The sequence below is a fragment of the Corvus moneduloides genome, chromosome 16 (genome assembly GCF_009650955.1).
Source record: "Corvus moneduloides isolate bCorMon1 chromosome 16, bCorMon1.pri, whole genome shotgun sequence".
In the NCBI taxonomy this organism is placed as follows: Eukaryota; Metazoa; Chordata; class Aves; order Passeriformes; family Corvidae; genus Corvus; species Corvus moneduloides.
Window position 1 is genome coordinate 16,593,748 of NC_045491.1, and position 15,784 is coordinate 16,609,531.

The 15,784-nt window shown below is 48.0% G+C and overlaps 1 protein-coding gene across 1 annotated transcript in view; it reads left to right on the top strand.

Moving 5' to 3' along the window:
* The window catches only part of RAB40C (RAB40C, member RAS oncogene family), a 36,836-nt gene that overhangs the window by 6,921 nt on the left and 14,131 nt on the right, over nucleotides 1-15,784 (top strand). The window contains exons 2-3 of the mRNA XM_032125817.1: nucleotides 11,402-11,462; nucleotides 14,157-14,217. Of these exons, the coding sequence (XP_031981708.1) occupies nucleotides 11,402-11,462; nucleotides 14,157-14,217 (122 nt within the window). The remainder of the gene's footprint in view (nucleotides 1-11,401; nucleotides 11,463-14,156; nucleotides 14,218-15,784) is intronic.

The following is a 15,784-nucleotide window of genomic DNA, read 5'->3' on the forward strand; positions in this document are numbered from 1 at the left end:
AACATAGCTCGGAGATTGTTTGTTCCTCAGAGATAGTTTGTTCCTACAGAGCTTCTATTTGCTGAAAGTATTTTTACGTAGCCACAGCTTTTTAGATTTTCTTCCTCTTTTCTATCTCGTCTTTGTTTCATTTCCATCAGCCCATCCTAGACATTGCTAGATCATTTTACAACTTTGACACCTCTTCTCCTATAAGTACAACACCTGAAATTCTTAATACCTTGTATGTTCTGTGCAGTATTGGGCATTGAATTGGGACAAAAATCCTCGTGCAATTCAAACATAGTATTTGCTGGTTAAACCGTCAGTGGTTAAGGAGGAGACAGGCAGAAAGGGGACACTGAAAGGCTGTACTTAAATGGCAGTTTAACAGAAGGTTCTGAGCATCTTTGGGGTAACCTTTTAAATAAAATGCAGGGTTTAAAAAAAAATCTTTTTTTAGGGATTTTAACTCGCTTTCAGCCCAGCTTCTGAGTTCCTGGGCCCATTTGAGGGTTTTATTGTACCACTTGCCTCTCTGTGCAGGTGATTGCCCCTGCTCCCTGCTCAGTCCTGGACACAGAAATTACCCTGCCTTGTTTTCTTCAGTGCAGCTGTAACAGCACCTGTAACAGGCCTTTTGCCCATGGCTCTGGAGTGGAGGCCGAGTGCGCTGGAGACAGAACTAGATGGAAAAAACCCCAACCAAACAATGAACAAAGAAAGAAAATGCAACAACATCCCCCCCCCCCCCCCCATCATTTTGCCCATCGTTTACTTAATCTTAGATCCTCTCTTGTCCCAAGAGCTGTTTTTTTTCTTACATTGTCAAACTGCCTGAGTAACTTGGTGGTAAAATCCATCCAGGAAACTGCAGGCATGTGCTCTGGCACAAGGAGGTGAAACTCTGCAGGGTAGATCTTACCTGAGAGCCTTACCTGTGCTGCTCACCCTGCCAGCAAATGTGTTTGCTGTGGAACACCTCTGTGGGTTGAGACACACTTGTGTTCTTGTAGGGCTCATCTGTATTAGAAGGCTTAAATTCAGTACTTTCTTCTATTTTAAAAATGTCAAATGCTGGCTTTTTCCTGGTGGCAGCAAAAGTTGTGCTCCAGAGAGGCTGCCAGAGTAGCTGGGGTGAGATCTTCGCCCTGTAGGTCAGGAGGGGATCTGAGAGGCTCCAATTTGGGCTTTGAAAACCTGGTTTCAGGCTGGTGAGAGCTGCTGTGAGGCAGCAGAGTTTGTACAGGTGTGCAGTGAGGTGCTTGCTGTGCCAACAGGCCCAGTCCATCCTTTAAGGACAAGGAGGGAGCACTGAGCACACCTGCCATGCACTGTAAGTCAGGTCCCTGGAGGTTTGTTGTTGTTGGAAACAGCCCATGGAAAGGTGAAACCAATGTTAGCAGCCATCCTGGTGCTTCCAGGATGGAGCAGCCCTTTCCTGGCACAGGACTTGTTTTTTTTGGTGCAGCGAGACCAAATGCGGGAGCCTGAGAAATTCTTGGGGAGTGGAATCTCTGTAGCTGTTCCGGGAACTCTGCAGGTGTCTGCTTAACCTGTCTACACCCAGCTGAAGGGCTGCAGCTCTCTCAGGGTGTTTGGGTGTGGAGTGTTGGTCTGGAGATGCTGTTTTGTTGCTGGCAAAACCTGGAGATGCCAGCTGGGGTGTGGATGGGGATCCCAGGGATCAGAGGCAGCCTCTGCAGGATCCGTGAGCAGGTGTGCACCTGAGCCTGGCATGCACCGGTGTGGGGATGCCACCAGGGTCTGATGCTGCAGAGCAGCATTTCCCTGCACAGTGTCCACAGAAATGAAACTGTGAAGGGATAGGATATTGAAAGTATTTTGGACAAATACTTGGATTTTTTGAGTGTTGGGGATTTTTTTGTCTCCAAGCATATCTTGATGTTTGTACTGTCATCCAGCAACAATGCAGACTGTTATGGTGCCCTCTGATTTCCCTCACAGGCTGCCTTTGTTTCTGTGTGCAGCTGTGTAGTTTTTATGGAGATCTGAACTGCAAGGCATGAAGAAACTCTTTTGTTTGTTGTCGCTTCTGTGCATAAAATCATTCTTGATTTTCTTCTAAAGCACAAATCCACTTCACATCCCTGATTCCGGACTGACTTTGGACTGTTTCTGGGATTTCCCGGGTGTCTGCTGAAATTGTTGGAGCTTTAGGAACAGATTTGCTCCTGGCTTCAAATGCCGTTTTCTGATGCAATTGTCCCCCTTAAGCGTGCCCAGAACAGAGTTCCTCTGTGTGAGGACCACGTAGCTGCTCAAACGCTGCTGGGTTTGGAGCAGGCAGTGGACAAGTGAAATCTGCAAATCCGGGCTTCTCAGAGGTCTCCAAATCAGTGTTTTGCTTTTGGCTGGCTACAAAACCAAACAAGCAATTATTTGCCGGAGATCCCCACCTACAAGCCCTCTCAGCTGGAGATGAAGATGCCTGGGAACTGATGTGAGCAGGCTTCCTGTGAAAGGCTTCCAGGCTAAATGGAAATCCCTCTCAGTTGAAATGAGGCGTCTATGAATGGAAGATGGAGTATGTTTTTCAAGAGAAAATCTACAAATCTGGGTAACTACAGATAATTGCAAGGCGTTTGTTCTCTCTCTGTTTCTACATGTGTGTCAGTACGAGGTGCTTGGCAGCTCGTTGGATGTCTCCCAGAGCTGCCAAGCGCCGCGGCAGCTCCCCGGGGCTGGCAGAGCTCGCGGAGCCGAGCCGTGTGCGGAGCCCTGGGCTCTGCGTGGGGCTCAGCTCCTGCCCAAACCAGCTCCCGCTCATCTGCTGCACACCGAAATGATGGGGAACTCTGTTGCCTCCCAGGGAGCGGTGCAGCGAGGGTGGGCTGTGTGTGAGCTGCCGTGAGCAGGAAGTGATGAAGGCAGGAGCAGGGGGCGGGAGCGGTCCTGGTCTCCTGCACGCCCAGTGACAACCGAGACCTCTTGATCCTGTTCCCAAAGCTCAGCTATAGTGCGGGACAGGATCTCAGAGGTAGAATCACATGCTTGCTGACCTTCAGTCCCAGCTCTGCAGGCAGGAACTGGGCTGTTTTGCAATGATGCTGTTATAGAACTTCTATCACCCTGCTCAAAACAAAGTAGTAATACTGTGAGGCAAACCGTGACACTGAAAGGCACAGACCTGGGGTGAGTCCACCTGTGTTTGGTTGACCTCTGTTGTTGGTGATGATAATTTGTTTCTCTCTCTAAAGAGTAGGTAATTGAATGCATGACTCAAACTGATGAGCTCATGTGTTGTTTGGAAGGGATTTTTCCTGTGGCTCACAGCTCTGAGCTGACTAGTTAAATTGCTGCTGTTAATGTGCTGCTGTACACACTTTTTAAGGTTGGGTGACTTCATCAGTTGTTATTTGAATAGCTTGAATTCCCTTTTTTCATCTGTTATGTTGATGCCCTCATACCACATTTTTTCTGAACAATTTAGTATCACTTACAGATGACAGAGACAGTAACTACTTCTGTAAGTGCATAGTAGGAGCTGGGGTGGAAGATAATGCACCTGTGGTATCTTCTTACAGATATTGCTGCCTGTTTTTTAAGTACTCATGGAATGAGATGATCTCAAACCTGCATCTGTGGGTACATGCATAACCTGGATGCTGGCCCCAGCAGCTGCCTTCTGCCTGGGAGTGGGTTTGGTGTTGGATTAGTACATTTGGTTAAACCTGTTTGCTCTAAACATGCTTTCAGCAGCTCCTGGCCACCTGTGATTTCCGTGCCCGTTTGACGAGAGGTGAAGCAACAAGTCTTCCTCTATCAGCTTTTGCCCACAAACAAACAGTTCTGATAGGTGAATTCTGCCCTTTTACTCACAGGCTGGTGAGGGCTTGGAAAAAAACCCAAAACAACAAAACCCCAAATAAGACATTCTAAACCACATTTACAATATGTCCTGGCTTTGTATTCTGCTCTTGGAGCAACTTGGTCCCTGGCCTCAGTCGCTGTAGGTGACGTTTCATGACCATCCCCACCCTAAGCGGTTCTTAAACAAAAAGGTACGGGATGTGGGGTGTGATGAGAGGGAGCAGTGAACGTGGTGTTGGGGGTGTAGTCACTGTTGTCTTGTGGAATGTGGTTCTGCCAGAAAATGGGTCCCAGGAGGCCAGTGCCCACTTTGGTGCAAGGGAGAGCAGGTGGAGAAGCCAGTGAGTTTGTCTGGCCCTGGCTGTGTGGCGGGATCGTGCTGCAGAGCTGCTCTGGAATAGCTCTGGGCCTCACCTTGTGTGATGCTTCCAGTACACCCCCAAAGCTGGGCACTGGAGAGGCTCTGCTGGAAACTCTGCCTGTGGGTAACACCCTGTGGGTGGGGGGCTGTTTCACCCTGAAATAACCTCCCCAGGAGGGTGTTGGTTCAGGGCTGCTCCCAGCTCCTCTGCCAATGTCTGTGCTGTCCAAACTGCTACTGGGAGCCCCACGTGTGAGTGTGGTTTGCTTGCAGAGGTCTTGTGGGCTTTGCCTTGGTTTTGGAGTGAGGTTTTTGCATGCTAGGGACTGGAAGTGGGAATGATGTTCTTATTCTGTAGCTGATCTGCCAGCAACCCTGGAGCTATTATGCCCACCTTTTGGTCTCAATTTTGTGACTTTCCAGCATTTCTCCTCCCTCCTTTCTCTTCCCTCCTCTTGGGCTTGTTGAGGATGGGACTTAGCTGCATGTTGCTGCTTCTGCCTTTTCTTCATACTCAGCAGGGATGGGGATGTCTGGCCACTGGCTGCTCTCCCCCCACAGTGGTTCCAGCTTTCAGGAGGATCTGGGCAGCCCCAGATGGGGCCTGCACACACAGGGGGAAGGCTTTCTATGCCCCAGCCGTGTCAGTCATGACTTGGAAAGGCATGAACCATCTTGGAAAAGGACTAGTAACATCTATGACACCCAGGGACTTGGTAGAATAAACAAATCGCCATTGGACACTGCTCAGCTATTGCTGGCATTTGGGGTAAATGAATTTCTGCACTTAAGCCTAAGCCTTAGGCTGGGCTTAGCAGAGCGCAGAAGGGCTCCAGTTCCAAAGTCTGTGGCACAGGCAGAGGGACAGCCTCTGCACTGTGTGCAGCACAGATTGATTGGTTTTTCCTTATTTGATCCAGCTGCAAGGTTGGCACAGGCCCTTTGGAGGGAGAGGGAGGGACCTTTCAGCAGCTTGTCTTGCACACACACCAGTAAGATGACAGCTAGTTTATGTGACAGCAAACATGCTGGTATGTTCCCAAAGGTGTGCCAGGGGACTGTGGCAGGGGGAGCCCAAGTGACACCCAGCCAGGCTCTGCCAGTCCTGCAGAAGGGCTCAGAGGAGGGGACACCCTGACTGGACTCCTCCTGGATAGCCTGGCTAGAAGGGACAGGGCTCTCATGCATAGTTTATGTTCTCACAAAAACTCACAATTGCTGTGGTGTTCTGGCATCCACAGCGTTGTCTGAACTATTGATAAGGTTTAAAACCGAATTTACCCATCTCTGCTTAGTCACAGCTCCTGGAGTCCTTGCTGCTGAGAAGCTTCACCACAGCTTCATCCATAATGTTTTCCCTTTGCAAACATACAGTAGAGGATTTGCAGTCCATTGACCCACTCTAAAGTGTTCCTGGGTGCTTTTCTACCTTTGTGGCAATGAGAACATGCATTTAAGACCAGCTGCACACTGGGTGATTGTGGCTTTGATCCTTCCCTGGGTAGTAAGGAAGGATTGTCACAACACGGGTTACAAATTCCTGGCTGGATACTCTTGATGTTTGCCTGTTTTATAATCATGGCATGTCTTTAAATCTGTCAGCTCCTTGCTCTCAGAGCCCTGCATCCCTTTCTCCCAGGGCTCCTCTCTGGTGCCATGCAGCACAGCCAGCCCTTCACAGCTGGTTACTCAAGTTCACTGTGAAACCTCAGCAAGTTAAATATTTGGTGTACCTTCTCTATGTTTTCATTCCAGCCCTGTACTCTTCCCTCTTCCCAGCAGCCAGTAGTCAGTGTGGCACTGAACCTCCAAACCTTTAGGGAGACCTTTAAGAGCCCGAGACCTTCTGCACTCAGCAGAGCTGATGACCTCTAAGCTAACAGAGGAGCCCGCGGGTGTTTGGGGGAAAATCCAACATTTTCAATTGGACATTTGTGGTGTGGTACAGCTTCAGCTGCACTAATGACAATCACAAACCAAAGTCCATCACCAGGCTGGCTGGGTGAGGCCCTGTGGTGGCACAGTGAGTCTTTCTGGTGGCTTCTGAGCCGATTTTAAAATTTCTCAGTCGAGCAGAGCATTTCTGTAGGGCTGCAACAGACCAGGCACATCTCATCCTAAGCCCTCTTCTGAGTGCTCAGATGCCATCAGAGTTGCAGAGTGCAGCAACTCTGGCTTAATTATGTCTGCAGATAAAAGAACAATCCACTGAATTGCAGCATTAGTCAGGTAACAAAAGTCCACTCAGTTTATCTTATTTCTTATTTATATCATGCATTGAATAAAGGCTTGGCCTTGGTTCATCATCGCTGTACACCTCCAATTTTGCCTGTTGACCTTATGTATCACTTTGCAAGCAGGTTGATTATCTTCTTTTGAATTATAAATAAATGAAACCAAATTTAATTTTAAAAAGGAGGAAAAAAAGCTGAGGTTGCATTATACAGCACGTGTCTGTAAGCTGGGGGAGCTGAGTTTTAATGAAGTTAAAATAATGTGCACTGGGTTTTTTTGTGGGTGGACTAACAGAGTGAGGTGGATTCTGAACTCCCACAAGCAGAAACATTCATGTAAGAAATGAGGTGGCAAAAGCATCTTTGGCCAATCTGACTCATGCAAACTGGAAATGACTTCAAGTGACAAGGAGTCTCTCTCAGAAGGAAAGCAAGCTTGTCTTAAAACTATATCAATGTTTCATTTGAGTACATTGATTTATTTTTACTAGTTTTTAGGGTTTTTTTCCTTTGGAAAGAGTTTTTTGAGCATCACCTGGAATGTCTTCTGCCCCAGATTTGTGAATAAATTATGTTCTTCTTAAAGATACTGCAGATGCAAACTGGAGATGGTGCTGGCAGCTTTTGGGGAAGGTCTCAGGAAAACCTGCTGATGACATGGTAAATGTGGGATGAGTCCTGGCTGTACCTTTGTGATGTTTGTGTAGGTGCAGGAGTTGTTAGTTGGGGCTTGGATCATGAGAGCATCCCAAGGACGCTTGATTTGGACCAATAACCTAAAATGCAGTGTTGGCTCTGGCATTACCCCGGGAGCTGGAATCACCTTCACCCCAGTACTAAGTGGGGATCCCCTTGGAAAGGTGAAGGAGGAGAAAGGCACATGCTGCTCTTAGGTTTTGCTCAAACCTGCCTTTTCAGGGGAGGTGCCCTTCTGGCCCCCACCCAGGCGTTAGGGCAGAGTCACCTGGTGAGTCTGCAACTGCAAACTCATCTCCTTTTCTCTGAAACAAAGACCCACACAAAGCCCAGAGGCCAACGTGTTTCAGTAGTAAATATTTATAGAGCCTTGTTCACTTGAGCTATTTAAAGCAATTTTCCTGAGAGATCAACCTCTTTAAAAGCAGAGCATGAAATGCACATCTCCCTTGTGTTTCTCCCTTTTCCAGTGTGACTTCCAGATCCCTGTACCTGCTTGGCTGCTGCCTCCTCCCTTGTGCTTCTGCTGCTCATGCAGGTGCAGGGCAGGGGCTTGGCAGAGCGGAGGTACACCTGTGTCCAAGCCATGAATTCCCAAGGGGAAAGTGAACAGCCTGATACAAAGTAGTGTCCAGTGCTGTTAGAAAGTTACCATGTCTCTTGCAGGGGTTTTACTTTTCCTGTTCGCATCAATTGTCATCTTTTGGGTAAAAGCTTTAAGTAAGCTCAGGTTGGGTGTGAGGTTTTCAGGTGGTATTGATGCAAAGTGTGTTGTGCTCTGCATGAGTAATTTGGAAAAGATCAGAGTTTCCTATAACCCATCCTGTGGATTCCCATGGGAAAATGACTTGCTTTCTTAGGTTTTCCTTATAGCAGCTGGTGAAAGAAAGAAAGAAAGGTTTGGGATTCCCTGGAGCCTTGCCCAGGAGCATGAAACCCAGCTCCATGGAGGAGAATCGGGTGTCTGACATCAAGCTTGGTCAGATCCCTCTGCACAGTGCCCTGTGCCAGGTCAGCTCTCTGCTCCAGGAATGGGGCTGGGATGGCATCAGTGTAAGCAGGAGTCTAAAGCGGGGCTGGAAAAATAACACAGGAATCGGCCTGAATGCTAAATCTGAGAGAACAGCCCCAACTTGTTCTTTGAGCCTCATTCACTTTGTTGCATCATGGTAATTGGTCCAGAAAAAGATCAGCTGATACAAAATAGGCTTTAAACAGGAGTGTTTCCCTTTCCCCCAGCACCGCTGCCCCCGGGGCCGGGCAGGGCTGGGCTGGTTCTCTAGTCTGGGTGTGCTGCAGGAGCATCCCAGTGATGGGGTTGGCACCTCCCTGCCAGGGCAGTGGGATCAGAGCTGCTCCAGCAGAGCGTCCGTCCCGAAATAAGCCATGATTGGCTGTAAACAGAGGTGGGGGAACCCTGTCACCTGCAGAAAGGAAGTTCTAAAAACTTCCCTTAACTTGTGTCTCAGCTGCCTGAAATGTAAAGGGAGAGGGGTAGCCGTGGTATGGCCATGGCCGTGCACTGTCATACTGCCAGCAGCCTCAGTGCAGAGGTGGCATCTGGTGGCTGCTGTGACCCCCTGTCCCCAGATCCCTGGGACAAGGGGGGAGCCAAGGCTGAGCTTGAGCTGTAGGCTGGGCCTAGGAAAGAGAGCTCGGCTGCTCAGCTTCCTTGTGAGCTGTGAATGGAGGAGTGTCTTGGGCTGCAGCTCAGGACACGGTTGTTTGTTACTGGGACTGAAATACAAGGGGATAGTGCTGGTGTTCACCGCTGTGGCGAGTCCCGTGGTTTTGAGGGCACCTCTAACTGGTGCAGATTTTGTGGCACCAGTGAGCCGTGGGAGAGCTGGGCTTGTGAGCTGCAGCCTGCTCAGTGCTAACCAGCTAAAAGAACAGACCAAAACCAGGGAGTGCCTTTGAGCTGTCATGATGCAGAGTGTTTATGGAAAAGGGAAGCTGAAATTTTCTCCAAAACATTGCAGTTGTGCAGGTTTATGCTCTTCATTAATGAGCTTGTAGGCAGAGTTTGCTCCAAAACCTTTTATAAATTCAGTCCTAGTCTCAGTTTGAGTGTTTGCAAGTTAAAAAGTGCAGCACTTCCCTCAGCCCATTGCCAGATACCAGCTTGCTTTTAACTGGAGTGTGTGTGACCTCCTTGGGCCAGTGTATGTAACACCCAAAGACTGGTGTCCCTCTGCATTAAAGCACGTGGTGTAGTTTCAGATGAACATGGATTATTTAAAGCATTTCTCTGGTGACCAAGTCATGAGTTTTGAGGACAGGGAGCCCATGTTCCTCTGGGGATGTAGGCTGGGCAGTAAGTGGGTGAGGAGCATAATGAAGACATCTGTGTATTTGACATTTCCATTAACAAGTTTCCTTCTCTTCCCAGTTCAGCTGAACCTCTGTCACTTTTAAAAGCTGTACTCAAGCAATTTGTTTCACCTCAGCAGTGGCATTTTTGGAAGTATGTGGCCTCTGTGCCCTGAAAACTGTCCCTGTACCCTCTCTGTGGTGCTTTCATGTGACTGCTCCACCTGTGCACTGCTGGCACTGAGGGTGATTAAGACTCACTGCTGACAGGGAGCTCGTGCCTTAGGAGGGGGCAGAGTCTCTGGGGATTTTGCATCTGAAACAGAGTAATGGGCTTAATTAGCCCCTTCCCTAAGAGCCCATCAGATCCTGGTCCAGGAACTGGCAGGGGAAGATGTCTGGATGCTCCCTTCTGGTAGCAGAGCAGCCTTACTCCCACTACTCTGCCATCCCTGGGGATGAGGGAGATTTATATCTCCCTGAAAATAAATACAGATCATTCACTTGTCTCTGGAGGAAGATAAAATGTAAACTGCCTATTTTCTGTGATAAAGCACTGGAAATAGTTGGAATTTAAGATAATTAAATTATCTTAAGGCTGAAAGGCTTAAGATAGGCTGAAATCTAATTTGTTTTTCACTAACAGGGAACTCCTGCGGATGACTCAGGAAAATCCATTTGCTTTATTGACAAACTTGTCTGTTTGGTTGTCAGGGCAGTGTTCTCCTTGCAGGAAAAGGGAAATGCAGGTCATAACACAACGGTGGGGTTTTAATAGAGATTCAAAGTTTGATATCTGTTGGCAAGAACAAGAACTAAAGTTGATGAAATCAGAGTGAAGTGACTCTGCTTTATTAAAAGGTTGTAAATTAGTTGATGCTTCAGTGGGTGTGCAGTAATGGTGCTCTGTGCTTTGTTTATGCAGCTTCACTACACTTGAAGCTTATTAACAAGCAGAGAAGCTGCTTTTCCTGGGCACCTGGTGCCCCTTGGCTTTGGGAAGGAGGTGGGAGGTGCAGTTGTGCCTCCTCCTCTGTGCCTGCAGGGAATGATGTGTTCGGCGTGGTTTGGGCCTGGTGCTTGCAAGGGGAGTTGTTTTTTAAACCTCTCAGTCTGACTGTGAGGCAGACTCCCAGTTTTAACGAATTTCTTGGGTATCTGAAGGTAGTGGACACCCCTTGTATGAGTGAGTTGTGTGCCAGCACAGCTGGGTGTTGTGGTTTGGGGGCTTTCTGCTACTCTCGTGCTGTGGCTCCATGAAAAGTAAAATCTGATGTCTGTGCTGCTTCTCAGCCCTTCACAAGGGAGGGGAGTGTGTCCTGCCTTACCTGGCCCTCTGTGATCCACACCCCAGAGCTGCTCAGAAGAAGAGACAGCAATCTTTGGACAGCCTTTCTGTAGCACTCATATCCCAAAATGTCCTGTGGCTGCAGGTAGTGGTGTTTGAGAGATGCTGGGACTGCAGGCTGATGCAGCAGAGATGTTTCTGAATTGTTTATGTCTGTGGCTCACTCCCCAAAACTCTAATTTATCACTGCAATATGGGATAATGCTACAAATCACTGAATCTCAGAGAAACACGGAGTGATTTGGGTTAGAAGGAGCCCTAAAGCTCATCTTGTTCACCTCCCCCTGCCATGGCCAGGGACACCTTCCTAGGTTGCTCCAAGCCCCATCCAACCTTTCCTACAGCTCAAATTCTAAGAGGTTTAATCCCACAGTGGAGAAGTCAGAAGCAATGCAGGGGTTAACAGTGTTTTCAGGGAGGAGGGATAGAGCTCCACGAGAGCAATCTTTGCCATGGAGCAGAAGTGTGTGTCTGTCAGGTCTCTGTAGCCCTGCTTAAACAGGCAGCAGAGCAAGGAGGAGAAAACATCCCTTTAGTAAATGTGAAATGAGAGCTCTGTGTGAGCAGAGCAAGGCTCTTTGATGTCTCTGAAGATGTTCTCAGGGTTTGCTCAGCTTTTCATTGCTTTTCTTTCAGGAATTGACTACAAGACCACTACTATCTTGTTGGATGGCAGAAGGGTTAAGCTGGAACTCTGGTGAGTATTTCTGAGCCTTTCTAACCCAAACCCTGGGAGCTCAGGCCAGGTGAGCAGGGACACAGGGCTGGGGGGATGCTGTACATGGAGAGCATGGACCATCCCTGGGTGTGTGGTGGGACTTGCTGGCTGTTCCTATCAGAAAGTTACTCTGGCAAACCAGATTGCTTTCTGTAAATCAAGCAGCACAAACACCTTTGCTGGAATAGTCTGATTTCAGTCATTGTCTGCCATAACTGACCATTTTCACTGTTACTCTGCACTTGAGACCCCACCTGTAGTTCTGTTGTCCAGAGTTCCTGGCACAAGAAGGACATGGATATGTTAGAACAGGTTCAGAGGAGGTCACAAAGATGCTCCAAGAGCCCCTCTGCTCTGGAGCCAGGCTGGGAGAGCGGGGGGTGTTCACCTGGAGAGGAGAAGGCTCCAGGAGGGACCTTAGAGCCCCTTGCAGGGCCTAAAGGGGCTCCAGGAGAGCTGGAGAGGGACTGGGGAGGGACTGGGGACAAGGGATGGAGGGACAGGACACAGGGAATGGCTTCCCAGTGCCAGAGCGCAGGGCTGGATGGGATATTGGGAAGGAATTGTTCCCTGGGAGGGTGGGCAGGCCCTGGCACAGGGTGCCCAGAGCAGCTGTGGCTGCCCCTGGATCCCTGGCAGTGCCAAAGGCCAGGCTGGACATTGGGGCTTGGAGCAGCCTGGCACAGTGGGAGGTGTCCCTGCCATGGCAGGGGGTTGGGATGGTTGGTGGATAATGTCCCTTCCAACCAAACTATAACATCATTATATGTTCCCATACGGCTCTTGGTCACTGAGGGACTAGAATTGTTTTGGAAGCAATACCGGATTTTTGCTGAAATCCAAGGATGAGAAAACAAGAAACAAGAGAAGGAAGGTAGAAGAATAAAAAAGGTGAAGCCTTTAGTCCCTCAGCAGCTGGATATTTCTCGATGCGTTGAGTAGAAAACCAAGAGCTGTGAACAGACCTCACAGTGTCAGGTAGGGTGAACTCCTGGAGAGCAGGACTGACTGGAGTGACCAGACACTGGGACAGAGGTGGGAGAACACTGCATGGGAGGGGTAACCCCTGCCTTATCTGTCAGCACCAGAGGAGAGCTGGAGTCCTTCTGGCTGAGCTTTGTCTGAGGTCCAACTTGCTGAGGAGCTGACACAGCAGTCTGTGGAGATGAAAGAGGAAGGGTAGGACAGGACAGGATAGGTAAGGATGGGTAGTCTGTCCCTGCCCTGGTTTTCACACAGATCTAGTAGGGAATGACACAGGTCCTAAAATATGGAGTTAAATATCCCCTTACAAATGCTTGGGTCAAGTAACAGGAATATTAGTAACATGTGTGAATTATTAAATAGGAATGAACCCCATGTTCTCAGCCTCTGTGACTGACTCTAGCAATGTGTTGTTTGGTGGTTTAATTACACCCCTGCTCTCTGAAGCTGAATGTCCTCATTTTTCTTACAAAAAAAGAACAGAAGCAGCTAATTTATCTCTTCTAGCCTCCATGTTTATATGTGCCACTTGCATTCTTGTCTCTCTTGTGAGATGCCTATTTTAACATTTCAGCCCCAAGTGTGTAGTAACTTAGTGCTTCCCTCTTGAAACCATCTTTTTATACTGTAATTCTTGAGCTGGAGAACAGCACAGGAACTGAAAAGCTGGTAACACTGATAGATGATGCCTCAGTGTAATCTTTTATCATTACTTACCCAGTATTTGATTGTCGAGGGAGAAGGACATGTAAGCACAGGCTGTTAGATTGATGTCCAGGATCGACAAAGCTTTAGATTGAAAAAATGACTGTCCTGCATGTGAGGTCAGCGTGTTTTTCTTGGAGCTACAAATCTGGGGCTGAGGGATTCCTCAGCCTTCTCAGTGGCCATTAAAGTGTCTTTTATCCTGGCCCAGGGAATAGATTTGGCAAGTACCATAATGTGTCTCTGATTAGCCTGACACATTTCAGTATGTCCTGGTTACATCAGAGTTCTGGGCTCTGGCTTCTTGTCCCAGATGGGGACTGAGAGCTGCTGGTAATTTTGTCAAACTTAGTTACACCTTGTCCAGACAGGAGAAATGATAGTGACTGAAAATCCCCTTATTGTCACAGTGGTCTAAAACACTGTACCCCAATCCTGTTCCTCAGCTTTCTGTAGGATATATAGAGCAGGTCTGTCAGGGATCTGGGGATAAAGAGAATTCCCTTTATTTTTGGTTAAAATGTGTTTGAAAAACAAGTGAAGCCTAGTGCAAGTCAATTCCTCCTCCTGTTAGTGGTCACATTTAGGTTGGCTGTTCTCCATGGCTGGGAGAGCTCTGCAAACTCATGACTTTGAACTCCTGTGGACTGAAGGGAGCTAGGCAGAAAATCCTTTGCCCAGGGGAGTACAGTGACTTATACTCTCACACATCATGAGGTAGTGCTGCAGCAGAGTGGTTTGGGCTTGTACCTTCTCCATGGGAAGCACAATGACAGCGACAACCTGTACTCAAAGGTAGTGATGTACTCACCAGTTCTTCCCCAGAAGAACCCACCTTGCCGAGCACTTTGGGTACCATGCACATCCTAAAGATCTGACAAGATCAACACAGATTTTTATTTTATTTCTTTTTGGCCAGTAGGAGATGTGCAGTATGGGAGTCGATTCTGCACATCTCACAGCTGTAACTTTTCTGTGTTTTAGGGACACCTCAGGGCAAGGAAGATTTTGCACCATTTTCAGATCCTACTCCAGGGGAGCCCAGGTAAGTGCTGCTCTCAGGGCTTTGATGGGACACGTTTGCTTTTCCTTTAGGCTGTAAAAGTCTTTCCTGCCATAGTAAAGAGCTCTGAAGAGGAATGTACTGATCACCAAATGGATCTCTGTAGATGAGAGGAGACACTTAATGTTGTCTTGTTGCCTGGGATTCTGTTCTTACGAAATGGTGGGAGAGAAGGGAGTGAATGGCAGACTTTGCTAAACTCCCACAGAAAAGGTCTGTGCAGACAATATTCAGTCTTAATTTCTGGAGCAGGGCTGAGAGGTTGGGGTTAGAGAGGATGAGGCAATTCTTGCTCTAGATCTGCCTTATCTTTAATGTGGGAACTCCTACTTTCTGAGGTTTCTCAGATTTGTTTAAATATGGCACTGGCTTTCCCAGTGGAGTTCTTCCAGTCTGTGTTGCTTTCGAGTCAGTTCCGAAAATAGGGGTGGCTCCTACTTGAGTGTTTGAGGCAGATTTGAAACTAGAGCAGCTCAACTGGAACGTAAAGTATGTGTGTTCCTGAAAACATGAGGCAGAGTGTTAGATTTTGAGCTTCTCCTTTGGGCCCTGCTCCAGAATAGCATCAAGATCCTCAACAGCACAAAAATCTTGTGGTCCTCTGGAAAATTGCTGTTTAATAGTGCTTTCTCACAGTTCTGCTGCTGTCCTTTTAGTAGACATGGCAGGGTCCCTCCAGGATAAAGTTTCCCTAAGTTAAATGAGTTACTTTATTCTCCTTATCGTTTCCAAATTGGAAAACTTTGGAGAAAATTCCTCCTCTCTAAGACGCTAACAGTCAGAAGCTGTATATCAGTCTCCTGAGTATCCTGGGAGATTCCCAGCCTTTGGGAAACGTTGCTCTTCTGCTCAAGCTCTTACCACTCTTGGCTTTTTGCTCCTTGTATCTGTAGACCTTTGCTTTGCTAACTGGCAAAATCCGTGTTGTTCTCTTTCTCTGACTTCCTGCAAATTCACTTGTGCCATAGACATAGGAGCACCTCACCTGGGGTGTGCTATTGAGATCTCCCCCAGTGTCTTGTTTATTCATGTTAGTGCACATCTCTGGTGGTCTGGATGTTTTGAGGCAGTTCCTTTGAAGCAGAAGCCAATTTCCTGGTGCTTGCAGAAAAGTGCAAGGCAAGGAGAGTTGGAGTTCTGCAGTGGGAAAGTGCAGGATCCCCCATTTGCATGCTCAGTCCCGTGTCTGAGTTTCTTTCAGTTTCTACATTTCATTTTCTTTCAGCCCTTTCTACATTTCAGAAAAATCTGGAACCCCGATCCCATAATCACAGGATGGTTTGCATTGGAAGGGACTTAAAGGCTCATCTCATTCCAACCCCCCTCCCATGTGCAGGGACACCTTCCACTATCCCAGTTTGCTCCAAGCCCCATCCAGCCTGGCCTTGAACACTTCCAGGGATCAGGAATCCACAACCTCCTCGTGGAACCTGTGGGCTTGAGGCCACATTGCCTCCCTCACCAGTTAGAAGTGAACAGAACTGGTCAGTGTGGTTTCCTGGTGACCACAGAACTCAGCTTTGGTCAGGCTTTTTCTAACACCTTGCTG